We start from the raw sequence: 12931 nt of genomic DNA on the forward strand, positions 1-12931 counted from the left end.
ATTCACAGAAATATTCTGATGCATAAATATGTTTTACTTGAAGTGTGCTGCATTTATGATTTACAAGAAAGACTTTTGCATCTAGCTGCTGCAAATATACATGCCTTTACAGACGTGGACGTGCCAAATGTATAAATGCAGCAGTGTATATTACCAAAAAACAGAGACCGTTATATTTCACCCCCTTCTAATTAAAGAATGAGGTGATACTATGACAAACCACAGAAAAACAGGGGAATCCCCCTGCCCCCTCCTCTTAATTTTCAGAGCTTAAGAACCATCCTTTCAAGCTGCTTACTGAACAGATTTACGATTCTCCTAGGAACTGAACTCAGAGCAAACCATTAGCTAACCTAAGGTGCAGGAAAAGAATCTATTCTGGTATGCTGCAAAAGGAGGAGACAGTGAGGGGAGGGAGGGAGGATTATGTGCTGCTAATGCTGCCTTTCTACATCAGTGCATTTGGCTGAGTGGCAGTGGGTGACGAGTGTGTGCTGTGTGTGTCTGTGTGAGTAACAGAATCCTAGAGGCATACAGCAGCAGCAGCACTGAAGAACAAGCATCTCAAAGCACAGAGAACAAAACGAAATGAAAAGAACTGAAATGTGAGCTCCAGGAAAGATGAGGCATACAACTGAAGCCTAACAGCCGGTGTCTTTTGTTTACAAGGAAGGAAAGAGAGATTGTTGTTTTGCAAGGTATCTCTGAAGCATGAGGGATATTTTGCTTGGAATTACAGCACTGCAGTAGAGAAAAGGAATCCCTCCCATCCTTCTCCCTTTCCCACCCACCACCTTTAAATGTATGACCCTGCCCACCGCACCCTTTTTGGACTATCTGTATTCTAGTTGCCCACAAGTCTCTATGTTCTGAAGGAAGAAAAAAATAACCTAATCTCAGAAGAAAAGCACCAAGATCCAAGATGAATTACCTTAGGCGTCGCCTGTCTGATAGTAACTTCATGGCCAACCTACCTAATGGCTACATGACGGATCTACAGCGGCCAGAACCTGCCCAGCCCAGCCCAGCAGTCTCACCAGGCCCTGAGCGTCGAGCTGTTAGCCAGACTTCAAGCTCAGGTGGCTTCTTCAGCTCCATCTCCAATGCCGTGAAGCAGACAACTGCTGCAGCTGCTGCCACATTTAGTGAGCAAGTGTCCAGTGGTCCAGCAAAGGTAAAGCTGTTATTGGTCATCGACGATCAGCACACTGACTGGTAAGCAAGACACCGGGTGTACTCATTTGTGGGGCATACTTGTTTCTGCTTTTCTCTGATGCTCTTGATTTGATTTGGAGTTTTCTGCTAACCTCTCCAGCTCAATGTTAACCCTTTCAGTTACTGAGTTGCATTTTATGAGACGAAGGTAATGCAGACTTCAAGCAATTAAAGAAGAGGTTGTAATAACTGATGAGAATTCATTCCCTGGCTGTAGTGAGGGTGGCGACAGTACTCTAATTGTATTCAGTGACCATGATGAGCTCATGTACAGACCATGCTGAAAGGAAACCTGCAGAGGGATATGCATTTACTCCTGGTATAGACATATTGCACATTGCTGAAATTAGATATTTTAGGGAGTCATTGCCTTTTCAGTAAAATTCAAGTTAAGTGAAAATAGCTTTATTGCCAGCCTTGTGGTCCCTGCCATCATTTTATTCTGTTAAACATTTATTGATTTAAATCTAGTCTATTACGTCTTTGCTAATACTAATTTATTTTAAGCTGCTGTATTGCTCATTCAAGATTTACATAATGTTATTGATTTATATACATTGAGTAATTAAATCATTATGTATGCTATAAATTTATCATCCACCCCTACAGCCTCCATAATCTCTCCATGCTTTGTAGCAACCATTAAAAAAGGTCAGCACATGAAGCACCTATGCATTTCAAAATGTATTTGTGTGTGTGTCTTCTGTCATGCTTGCATATTAAATATTGCACTTGCAACTGTGAGTGTATGCATGTGTGTGTGTGTGTGTGTGTGTGTGTGTGTGTGTGTGTGTGTGTGTGTGTGTGTGTGTGTGTGTGTGTGTTTTCTTCTGTCATGCTTGCATATTAAATGTTGCACTTGCAGCTGTGTGTATGCGTGTGTGTGTGTGTTTTCTTCTGTCATGCTTGCATATTAAATGTTGCACTTGAGCTCTGTGTGTCTGTGTGTGTGTGTGTGTGTGTGTGTGTGTGTGTGTGTGTGTGTGTGTGCGTGTGTGCGTGTGTGTGTGTGTGTGTGTGTGTGTGTGTGTGTGTGAGTGACACAAACGCACAGTTACAAGTGCAACATTTAATCTGCAAGCATGACAGAAGAAATCAATCTTTTTCTGTGTCATATATAGAAATCTAAAATTGCAAAAAGCAGTTAGATTTTCTAAAACACACGCTGTTGATCTTTTGCAATTCGGTATTTCAAAGATTGGTAGAATTTGTGTAGAAGTGTGTGTTACCTAGTAGTCATACTGTCTCCCCATTGGTCGACCAAGCAATGACATTGGAGTCAGCTATAATTTTAAGGGCATGCCTGTCTTTCCATCTGCAGGGAAATTGTACCCTAAAGGTCCTTGGCAGGAAAAGGAGAAGGCGACTGCTGACTTAACAAACATAGCCTTGGAAAAATATGTTGTTCCTCTGCAGATCTCAGTTTCAAACCTCTGTACCTTACAATTCTCTGAACACCTTACCTCTAATTGGTATAAAGGATACATGGTGTAGTAAAATTAGATCCAGATAATCTGAACAACTTACACATAATAAAAGCACACATGCACATGCCCTCACGTGATTATGGAGCCCACGCAGCCTGTTTAACCTTCACTCACCGGTGTGATTTGTTTTTTGCCCTGGCTGTCCATCAAAAAAGCACATGCCATTTCTAAATGGAACCTCAGCATAAGTGCTTTTGAATAGCTGAGTAGAGAGATAGGTGATGTGACCATAGCATGCAGGCATCAGGAAATGGGTGGAATTGGAAATGTTAGATAAATACAGACTATAGCATGTGATACAAAATGTAAACTCTGTGGTGAGGTAAATGTGGATGACAGTAGTCTGCTAATGAGAAGTTTCTTGTATTTTGCATTTTTTTATATAACAAGGTAAAAAAATACACCACTTTCAGTTCAAAAGAAGAGTCAGTATTTTTCTGTCTGTTTCCAAACTGATAAGCATGGAAAAGTTTGTATATACCGCATCTGTTCATCAGTAATATGTGATGTATTATGGCTAAGGCTGTGAGAAGGTACTACAAATCTGAAGGTCTGTACATTCCTAATCCAAGTAATATCACATTACAGTAATAAGAGTGCAAAGTATATATGAAAAAAAATTGAGGAATGAACCGCTTGCCTCTGATATGTTAACAAAAAGTGAATGATCACATCTTTGTAAACATCTTCGCAGCACAGTCACATAAATCATGGAAGTTTATTTCAGATTTTGAGCCCTTCTACATGGAGTAGAGGACTTCTAAAAGGACACTATGAAGAGATGCATTCTTTAGTAATATAAAACACCGGGAACTGATTCAGAAAACAGGTTGTTGTGGACTAAAGTAAAGGATGTGGGCATTTTTCAAGATATGATTTCATTAAGATAAAGTAAGTGGCTTTTCATGACCAGGGAGATATTATTTATGTCTGGGTAAGAAGTAAGGAATGCAGTATTATTCTGAGTAATACAGTTCATACAAAATAAGCTGAAGCATTTAAGCACTTTTTGATGCAGCAAAATGGAAATAAAATGTTGGCTTCAGTTCTCAGTGTCAAAGGCACTGTGGTACTGAAAGACAAACATACATTATAAAGAGAATAAATAAAGCAAGTAAAATGGGGGTGGGGTGTACTCAAGGGAAGTGTGAGCAAATATGTCTTTAATAAACATTTGCAGACTATGTCAGATATATCCCAAAGGATGTTGTGTGAGTGGATACAGTAAATAAATAGATCATTGCATGGAGCAGATAGAAAGGATCCTTAGGAGTACAGCAATAGAGACCATAGCCAGAGAGTGAGTCATTTTACATCAATCAGCTAGGGAAGTGAGCAGACCAGAGGGCTTGTTATCATTGTGTGATGATAATTGTTGTATTTATGTAACTCGCTGCCAGTTTTGTATAGCACAGGTAACAGACACATAACTCAGACCTGAGATTTTTATATTCGCAGATGTACACTGTTTTGCCATGCTATCTTGTTGGGTTCATAAAAGTATATCAACAACTTTTCTACTATGAATGTATATATCTTACCTATAGTGCAACAAGAATTCCATTCTTTAAGGGTAGAGGCCTTTGTATTTTTTTGACTTGGACATTCCCAACTCTCTGAATCCATGCCTGTCAAGTTGTATGCCTGCACTAATGTCCAGTTTAGGGCAGGAATGTACAAGCACCTAGTTCTAAGCTTTGTTGTGAAGCATGGGGTGAATTAAAAAAGTATAATAAAGAAGCAAAGTAAGCGTCACTAAAACTAGAACATTTTCATTAAAACACCTGAATCTTGTTGTTTTCCATAGACCATTCTTTATAGTTTACATACTTCTCAAAGTCAGTTGCCTGATCTCAGACTCTGCTATTACATTAACACAAACACACCTCCTGGTTTTTAGATCTTAGATGACATGAAGAACCAAAATGGGAAGATATCAAGTGATGATGCCATAGCTACTGCAGAATTATTACATGGTAATCAGTCCTGTATCATAGCTGAATATGATGCAATCCACTTCAGTGCAATTAACTGCTTAAAAGTTAGTAACATAAATAAATAAATAAATAACACAATGGAAACAGGAGCTTGTCATATTGCCCTCCTCCAAGCCTTATGAATTCTTTCAAAATGCAAAAATATGAGAGGATATCCAGACAGAACCACTGCAGAAACTGTCCTGAGAGCTCACTGTTTCCAGTACTGATTCTTGTTCCCACTGGTAGAAAGGTTATATTTCAGCAGCTGCCATGCCAGATACCCTCTGAACTGGGGAGGGGGGGGGGGTGCCTCTCAGGTTAAACAAGGGACACAAATGCAGGAAGCTAACCATGCCAGAAGTTTGAGAATTCCTGTGCTGTCACTGCTACACCCATTTGTACCGATATTAAAAAAAACTAACTTGGTTCCTAGAACTATTTATGTATATGCATGTGACTGTGTTATGTAGAGTATTAAGTATGACTCAAAAGTGATTGTCTGTCAATGTTGTATGTGTTTTTAGGACACAATAGAGCTTATTTATGAAGACAATGACAGACCATAAGTAATGAATATCTTGTTGAGTAGTTTTTCCAACATGAAGCAGAATTTCTTAAAGAAGTGTTTTATCCCACCACTCATTTCCCCTCACATTCATGCCTAGCATCAGTTTGTTTGTGATAACTGATGTGTACCCAAATTCTTGGGGCCATCTGTAACATCCCTACAAGAATCTTCTTTTATTTCTCTCTGCAGTGCAACAGCAATGCCACATGTTTTCATTTCTACCAGTGAAATGAAATTCGACAAACATAGAACTCTCTAGAAATGGTTTAATCTCTCCACACATTCATCCCATTTATGTTGAACTATATATGTGCTACCATCTGACATCACCTCTGCAGCAAATTTTTCTTAAAACAACAACAAAACTATTACCATTCACTCATTCATTTAGGGATAGAAATATTATTTGAAAATGTGACATTTTTACTTATGGGAATCCCCATTTATGTAATGGTTTCCCTTTCATTAAGTGATCAGAATTTAACTTGATGGAGACAATGTCATTCTCCTTAATGGTGTGCTCATCAAAACGTACACACATGATCTTAGCAGTTATATTTATTGTCATATTTTTCATTTACTTAATTTCTGGGTAAACAAGCTGGTCCTTCTTTGGCATTTTCAAGTGACAGACATGCCCATAAGGGCAAGGGGTACATGCAGCATACACAGAGAGCTCAGGGTAGTCCATCAAGCAGCATGTTTTGAGAACTCTCGAAAAAAAAATTACTTCTGTGGATGAACAGCAGACATGCAAACTCCACACTTACCTTTACCAGATGTCAGGATCAAACCCCAGATCATGATGTTTTGTATCAGAATCCTAGAGCAATGAATGACAGTGAAGACATCCATTAAGGTGGGAAGCTAAATCACCTAGTAAGGAATATCGCTGGTTAAGAAACTATGTTTGTAGATCCATAGGCAGCCTGCTCTCACAACATGAACCCCACCCCCACTAGTGGATGTTGTGATGCTTTCTGCGTTATCGAAATGTGTAGACGAGGAGATGTGAACTATGGATGATATTCCAAAATGTGGTAGTACTCATATTTTATCATCATTATGAAGATTGTCTTCTGATCTCTGATCTTGTACAGAAACATGTTCTGCATAAATAAGTGTCACCTCTAAGTAAATGTACCATTGTTTTTAATGACCTCCCAACATTTCATTACAGCTAACGCCTTTGCCATCTTGGAAGCACAAGACAACCGTACATGAATCTAGCCAAGGTAACCATAAAGTAGGATCACCCTTGTAAATTCACACACAGACACTTAATTATACATAAAGCATTTGAAATCTTTGCAGACACCTTAGTTTAACATTATATTTTATTAACGGCTGTATTGCAGACAATGTATTTATAGTTCACTCTGCAAAATAGGAAGTATTTGCTTTAGTGTCTAAGTTCTATTTTAATTAATTTTATTTTGCTTAATTAACCCATGTCGTCACAATGTCCCCATTCTCAAAATGATGTTGGATAGACTACCAGTCAAGCTTTTGTATACATCATAAATCCAGTATGAAAGGGCCTGGGTAAATAAAAGCAGTTTTTGTCTTCAGATGTACACTCATTTCCTCATGTTGTGGTTCCAATATCATTGCTTCTTGTTTTGCCAATATCAAATTAAAGCAGTCTCCTTGTCATAGCTAGTTTATAATATATTAAACAGGGACTACACGTTTCTTCTGGCTATGGCTAGCACAGAAAATAGTAAGTTACGTACCTACTACTATAGATCCTGAGCGTCTAAATACCAATTATACGTGTTCTTTCTTTTTTCCATTTTTATTTCAATGCAATGTCGTGCCTGATAGCTTTCAGCTCTAAGGATACTAGATAAAGCTGTTCTTAGCAGCAAAATAAAACACAATGTATCTGTTTTCTATTCCATAGATAGTAAACTGCAATAGTGTATATGGTAAAGGTCAGTTCCCAATTCCATGAGGTTCTAACTTTAACTTGCTGAAGAAAATCATATCACAAGTTCCCTAATGCCCCAAAGTGTGATATATGTATTTCCTATCAGTCTTCAAGCATGTTTGATAGCAAACTGTTTATGTATGAGGCAAATGAATGACACATTTTAAATGCATTTCAAATAAAAAAGTATCCATGTTCTATACTGATTTTACATTGACCTTTCCTGTATTACTGAGATCAGATATTCGGCTATTTCATTTTATTACAGATATACTCAAAAAAGCACAGTCTTAACTATGTCACTGGATACTAGTATAGATAGTAAGGTACAAAAATAGAAAAAGAATATTTGTTTTCCGAGTCATGCAACTGTTTAACGTAAGTATTAGCACTGTTTCTTATTACTTCCCAAGAAGGTAATAATGGCTGAATGATGTAGGCCAGATTTTTTCCGTATAACATATTTGGTAATGGTTATGAAGAACACAAAGGTGAAAAGGAAAAACAATGTCTTAAATAAGGGGTGGGGGATAAGAATGGAAGTGTGTTAGTATGCTACTGGGCATGTGCAGAAAATTAAAATATATATATAGTAAAACCTATAAAGAACATAAAGTGAAAGGAAAAAGTAGTGTCTTAAATGTTGGATGGCAGGTATAGAGTAGAGGTGCAGTTATATGAATATTTTGTTCATAGGTTTGTACTAGGCTATCGACCCTAGGGCCTATACAAGCCTAGCCATAACAATTCCCTGGATATTTCTTCCCACAATATTTACTTCCTTGGACCCCTGTGTAGCAGAGTGACTGACATGATCCCCGAGGTGAATTTCCTATGTCCCATCCAATCATCAAGGTTCCTTTTGAAGAGGGCCAAGGAGGCGCTCTGCTTGACATGTATGGGCAGTCTATTCCAGAGTATGGGGAGTCCCTGGGCGGGGAACCTATCCGTCCAGCATGTTTTGTTTATTGTGATGACAAGGTTTAGGTCCCTTGAGCATGTGGCTCTGATGGATTGGGATTTCTTTAAGTGTAGCATGTCCAACAGCTCTGGGTTTGACATGGCCTTGTATGTTAAGCAGAGATCGCCTCTGGGTAGATGATATGCGACAGAGTATAGCTGGAGTTTTTTAGTCGGTCAGCATAGGGCATCTGCTTTAGGCCTATGATTCTTTTATTGAGATGTTTCTGCAGCCTTTCTAGTTGTTGCTGGTGTCTTGTGAGGTACATACAAAATGGGGCATTGTACTCTATGATGGGTCTAATGAGGGATGAGTACAGTGGGACAATGACCTCCTTTTTTCTGGATGAAAAGCCCTTAGTGATGAGGTGTGCCACATAGAAGGATTCCTGACTGTTTTGGCGATGTGGTTATCGAAGGTGAGACCACTGTCCACCTGTGTTCCTAAGTCTCTTATCACACTTTTGGTGTTTAGTGTACTGCCACCTATGTGGTAATTCATGGGTACATGGTTTTTCCCAAAGGGGATAACTGTACACTTCTTGGCATTGAGTTTGAGCCCATGGCTCTAGCACCAAGCATTTATTTCTGTAAGGCCCTTTTGTAGAATATCCACATCATAGGGGATTCAATAATGGCTCCCAGTTTGCAGTCATCTGTGAACTTTGTTAGGCAGAGTCCCTCAGTGTTGGCCTGTACTTCAGAGAAGTAGATGCCAAACAAGAGTGGCCCCAGGATTGAACCCTGAGGATCATAAGTTCATAGGTAGGTACTAGGCTATCTGCCCGAGGGCATTTATAAACCTAGCCAGTGTGTGTCAGCTTTTGCCAACCCATTGATTAATTAACTGTGCCTCTGTCAAGAAGAGCCAATTAATTGATCCCAGGAGTGCATTTTCTGTTACCCATCCGCTCGTCAAGGTTTCTCTTGAAGAGTGTTAGTGAGGGGCTCTGCCTAATGTAGTTAGGAATTTTGTTCCAAAGCATGGGGAGTCTCTGTGACAGGAATCTATCCCTCCAGCATGTTCTATTTATTGTTGTGGCATGGTTTAGCTCACTAGAGCGAGTGGCTCGCAGTGACTTGGATTTCTTTAGGTGGAGCAATTCCATCAATTCTGACTTGGACATGGCTTTGTAAATCAGGCAGAGATCACCTCTGAGTAAGCGATATGCCACTGAGTACAGCCAGAGTTTTTCCAGTTGGGTTGCATAGGACATATGTTTGAGACCAGTAATCCTCTTGGTGAGGTACTTTTGTGGTCTTTCTAGCTGTTGGAAGTATCTTGTGAGGTACATCCCAAATGGGGCATTGTACTCTACAATGGGTCTGATGAGTGACGAGTAGAGGGGCACTATAACCTCTTTATTTCTAGATGTAAACCCTTTAGTAATTAGATGGGCTACATAGAAGAATTTCCTAACTACTTTGGCAATATGATTGTCAAAGGAGAGATTACTATCTACCTGGGTCCTCAGATCTCTTATTACCTCTTCTGTATTAAGGGGGCTGCCACCTATGTGGTAATTCATGGGTGCTTTGTTTTTCCCAAACGGGATGACTATGCATTTTTTGGCATTTAGCTTGAGACCATGACTTTGACACCATGTATCTTTCTCAGTAAGGCCCTTTTGGAGAATGTCCGTGTTTCTGAATGACACCAGAAGCTTAGCCAATTGTTGAAATTGATCATTTTTTTCTTTATACTGCGGTATTATTCTTGGTGAGGACAGGATGCTACTCAGGGTCAGGTCATACCCGCCTGGGCTACATGATCAGAGTGCTCTTCCATGTCTCTTTTCTTGTAATCCAGGGAGGTATGTCTCAGGTCATTCACACCAACATGAACAATGACAGAGTCATATTTGTACTTCTTCTGGAGTGACCTGAGTGCTTGTGTTATGTGGCGGATTCTGGCATATGACATGCAGCTAACAGTAACCTTGTCCTTGTCCAGCCTAGTGGATGGGACGTCAGTGTGCCTGACTATAGAGTCGCCTATTGCTAGTGTGTTAGGTATGTTATTTCGCCTTAAGGGCTGTGATTGTGCGGCAGACTGATGTTGTGTTTTATGTGTTGTCTGGTTTGTGATGGGAGGTGCAGGTTTTTTGGGTGTCTGCTTTGGAGCTCTCTGATGCTGTTTCAGGTTTTTATTTTGAGCCTCTGAGTATGATTTTGTGTATTTATGTGTATTTTTTTGCCAGTGCTGGTTTAGTATGTCTATGTGAGGCTGGAGGTGGGTGCAAGTGTTAACCTTTTCCTCATGACTGCTGTTCCAGTCTTGGATGTTGAGAGCTTAGCCTCCAATTTAGCTATATAATTGCATCTCTCGCATATGTTAATGTTTTGTGGTAGGAGGAGAGGGTTGTCTGTGTACATGAGACAGTTGTAACATTGCCTCAGGATGCCCGGGTTCACCAGCTGGACTGAAGAGTTTACCTGAAATTGCCCTTTGGTCATGCCTGAATAGTAGGGTGAGCTGCTTAGTCACTTGGTTGGTGAGGGGTGAATAATGAGCCTTGCCCTGCTGGGCAATCAAGTATCAGGGTATATTAGTGCTTGCTATTAGGTCTGAGCAAGTGCTGGACTGTAGGATGCTTTTTAAGTGCTTAGATTGAGAGTTACACTACTTTCAAGGGAAAAACTGAAGAGGAGACTTGGTGGAGCCGGGAATAATTTAGCCCTCTCTAACCAGCACTGCCCGGACGTGCAAAACTGTGCAAACATGGCTTTTACAGCAGGGAAATGAAAGAGATATAAATTAGCCCAATTTGTACAAGTACTCCACTTGTCTGGAGCTGGATTTGGAAATAAACATCTTTACCCAGTGTCGAACTCAGGCCCCTATCTACTATAGCACCCTGCATTACAAACCATGCTATGCAGGCTGTAGTCAAGAAATCTGCAGTTTTCTCACCTGTGATTTTTTTTTTTTAATAATGCAAAAGTGGAGTATTTTCACATTAAAATCCCATTTATTTTTGTGCTCAGGGAAAACAATGTTGAAAACATGTTTATTATGCAGGTGCTGTGAATGTGTACAAAAGAAAAAAGGGTCTTTCTGAAAAATAGTGAGCTGTAATGAAAATGAATGGAGTCTGGGGTGTAGTGAAGAAAAAATTATTGATACGTGAACAGTGCTTGCATATACTTGTTTGGAATAATAAAGCTAAGTTTCTTCTCAGAACACCACTGACTAATGGATGCATGGCTTCACAATATGCCATTCAGCACCATTTTTGCTTGGACAGCACCTCACATTGCTACCATTTAAGAACACATTACCCCTATGTACCACTTGCTGCAGGATTCTGTTTTTTCACTTGCAATGGAAGCTGAGGTATAGGTCCAGCCTCCCCAGGAAGTCTGAAAGATTCGATAGATTCCAAATGCCATGTTTACAAATGGTGTGCCATGGTGGCACAGGGTTATCTCTTCCTCACAGTGCTACTTCCAGTCTAGGATACATTCTGTGTGGAAGCTGTATGTCCTCCCAGTGTATATGTTGGTAGACATTTGTTCAGTCTCTCTGAAGAAGTTTACAGATTTGAAAGATTCTGAAAGCCATGCCTGCAAATGGGATATCTCAGTGGCACTGTTGTTACTGTTGCTGGCCCACAGCACTCGATTCTCTATTTCAGGTCCTGACTAGGATGCATTATGTGTGGAGTCTGCAGGTCCTCTCTGTGCATATGGTAGTTTTCCATAAGTGCCCCAGTTTCTTTCCATATTCAAAAACCATGTCATGGGTGTAGAGGTGTTCCTTCCTGTTGCTTGTAGGTGCTTGCATATATGCATACAATATTTGTTAAAATCTGTATTCATAAATTAGCATCTTCTCCAGGCTTCATTTTTCTATCTTGTGTTAATACTGCACCCCTGTCACCATGACCTGGATAATGACAGTATCAGTAAATGAGTAAATGTCTGCAAGGGGAAAGAACCTGTGGCTTCACGTAAAATACAGTGATGTGTCATGCATTACTGAATATGTCATAAGCACAGCTGAGAAGTAAAGTATGCATGGCATTATGGATGTACATCCACTCTCTCAAGAATCTTATTACACTCTTTGAAGACCCCAGATTTTCAAACATCAGCTCCATTCTGTAATTTCCACACTAATCACTGATCTCTGTGTCATGCAAAATTATTTTCTTTGCATTCTTCTACAATTGCCATCTCAAATTTTTGAGTCCTAAACATAACTGCAGTACTCATCTCTATTACATGTAATTCCTTTGTCAGAATTTCTCAATCTTATCTCCAGTATGTCACATTTCCTCATCCTACAATTGCCGTGTCATTTAACCAAGACCTAACTCCACCAATTCTTTATAATGTTTTGCTTACCAACCCAGTCATTAATATAAAATAATTCATCGATCTCAATTCCTCTAGCATTGTATGCTATACACTATGATAAATGATGCAATAAACAAAACTCTTGGGTCATGTGTCTGTGCTATACTGTATGCCAGATGGTGCTCAGTACAATAATAAAAAATCCTATGCTGCATTAAATAATAATGCGATCCATTGTTATAATACAGTACACATTACAACTTAGTTATTTCTGCGACAAACAGCATACTCAGTCACCACTTTTTATGACACATTGGCCCTTAGTACCATTGCAATTAACAGAACCCTCAATGCCTGATTCCTTAACATAGAGTGTCACAGATCCTGGTCATAGCAAAGCTTCCATAACAGAGTGCACTAGACTTCGATTGCTATTTTTGTTTAACTGGCTGGATTGCCTTCTGTGTGGAGTTTGCATGTCATCCCA

The 12931-nt window shown here is 39.6% G+C and overlaps 1 protein-coding gene across 5 annotated transcripts in view; it reads left to right on the forward strand.

Annotated features, from left to right (window-relative positions):
- Positions 1–446: 446 nt before the first annotated feature.
- Positions 447–12931, forward strand: part of SYN1 (synapsin I) — a 2007545-nt gene continuing 1995060 nt past the window's right edge. For 3 of the 5 annotated variants that reach the window (XM_044080296.1, XM_044080297.1, XM_044080300.1), the window contains exon 1: positions 448–1215. In XM_044080296.1, the coding sequence (XP_043936231.1) occupies positions 923–1215 (293 nt within the window). In that variant the 5' untranslated portion in view covers positions 448–922. Of the gene's footprint in view, positions 1216–12931 lie in introns of all 5 variants that reach the window. The other 2 variants (XM_044080298.1, XM_044080299.1) reach the window with 1 other exon arrangement.

This window comes from Protopterus annectens, chromosome 8.part0 (assembly GCF_019279795.1).
Source record: "Protopterus annectens isolate FY-2018-M chromosome 8.part0, PAN1.0, whole genome shotgun sequence".
Taxonomy (NCBI): Eukaryota; Metazoa; Chordata; order Ceratodontiformes; family Protopteridae; genus Protopterus; species Protopterus annectens.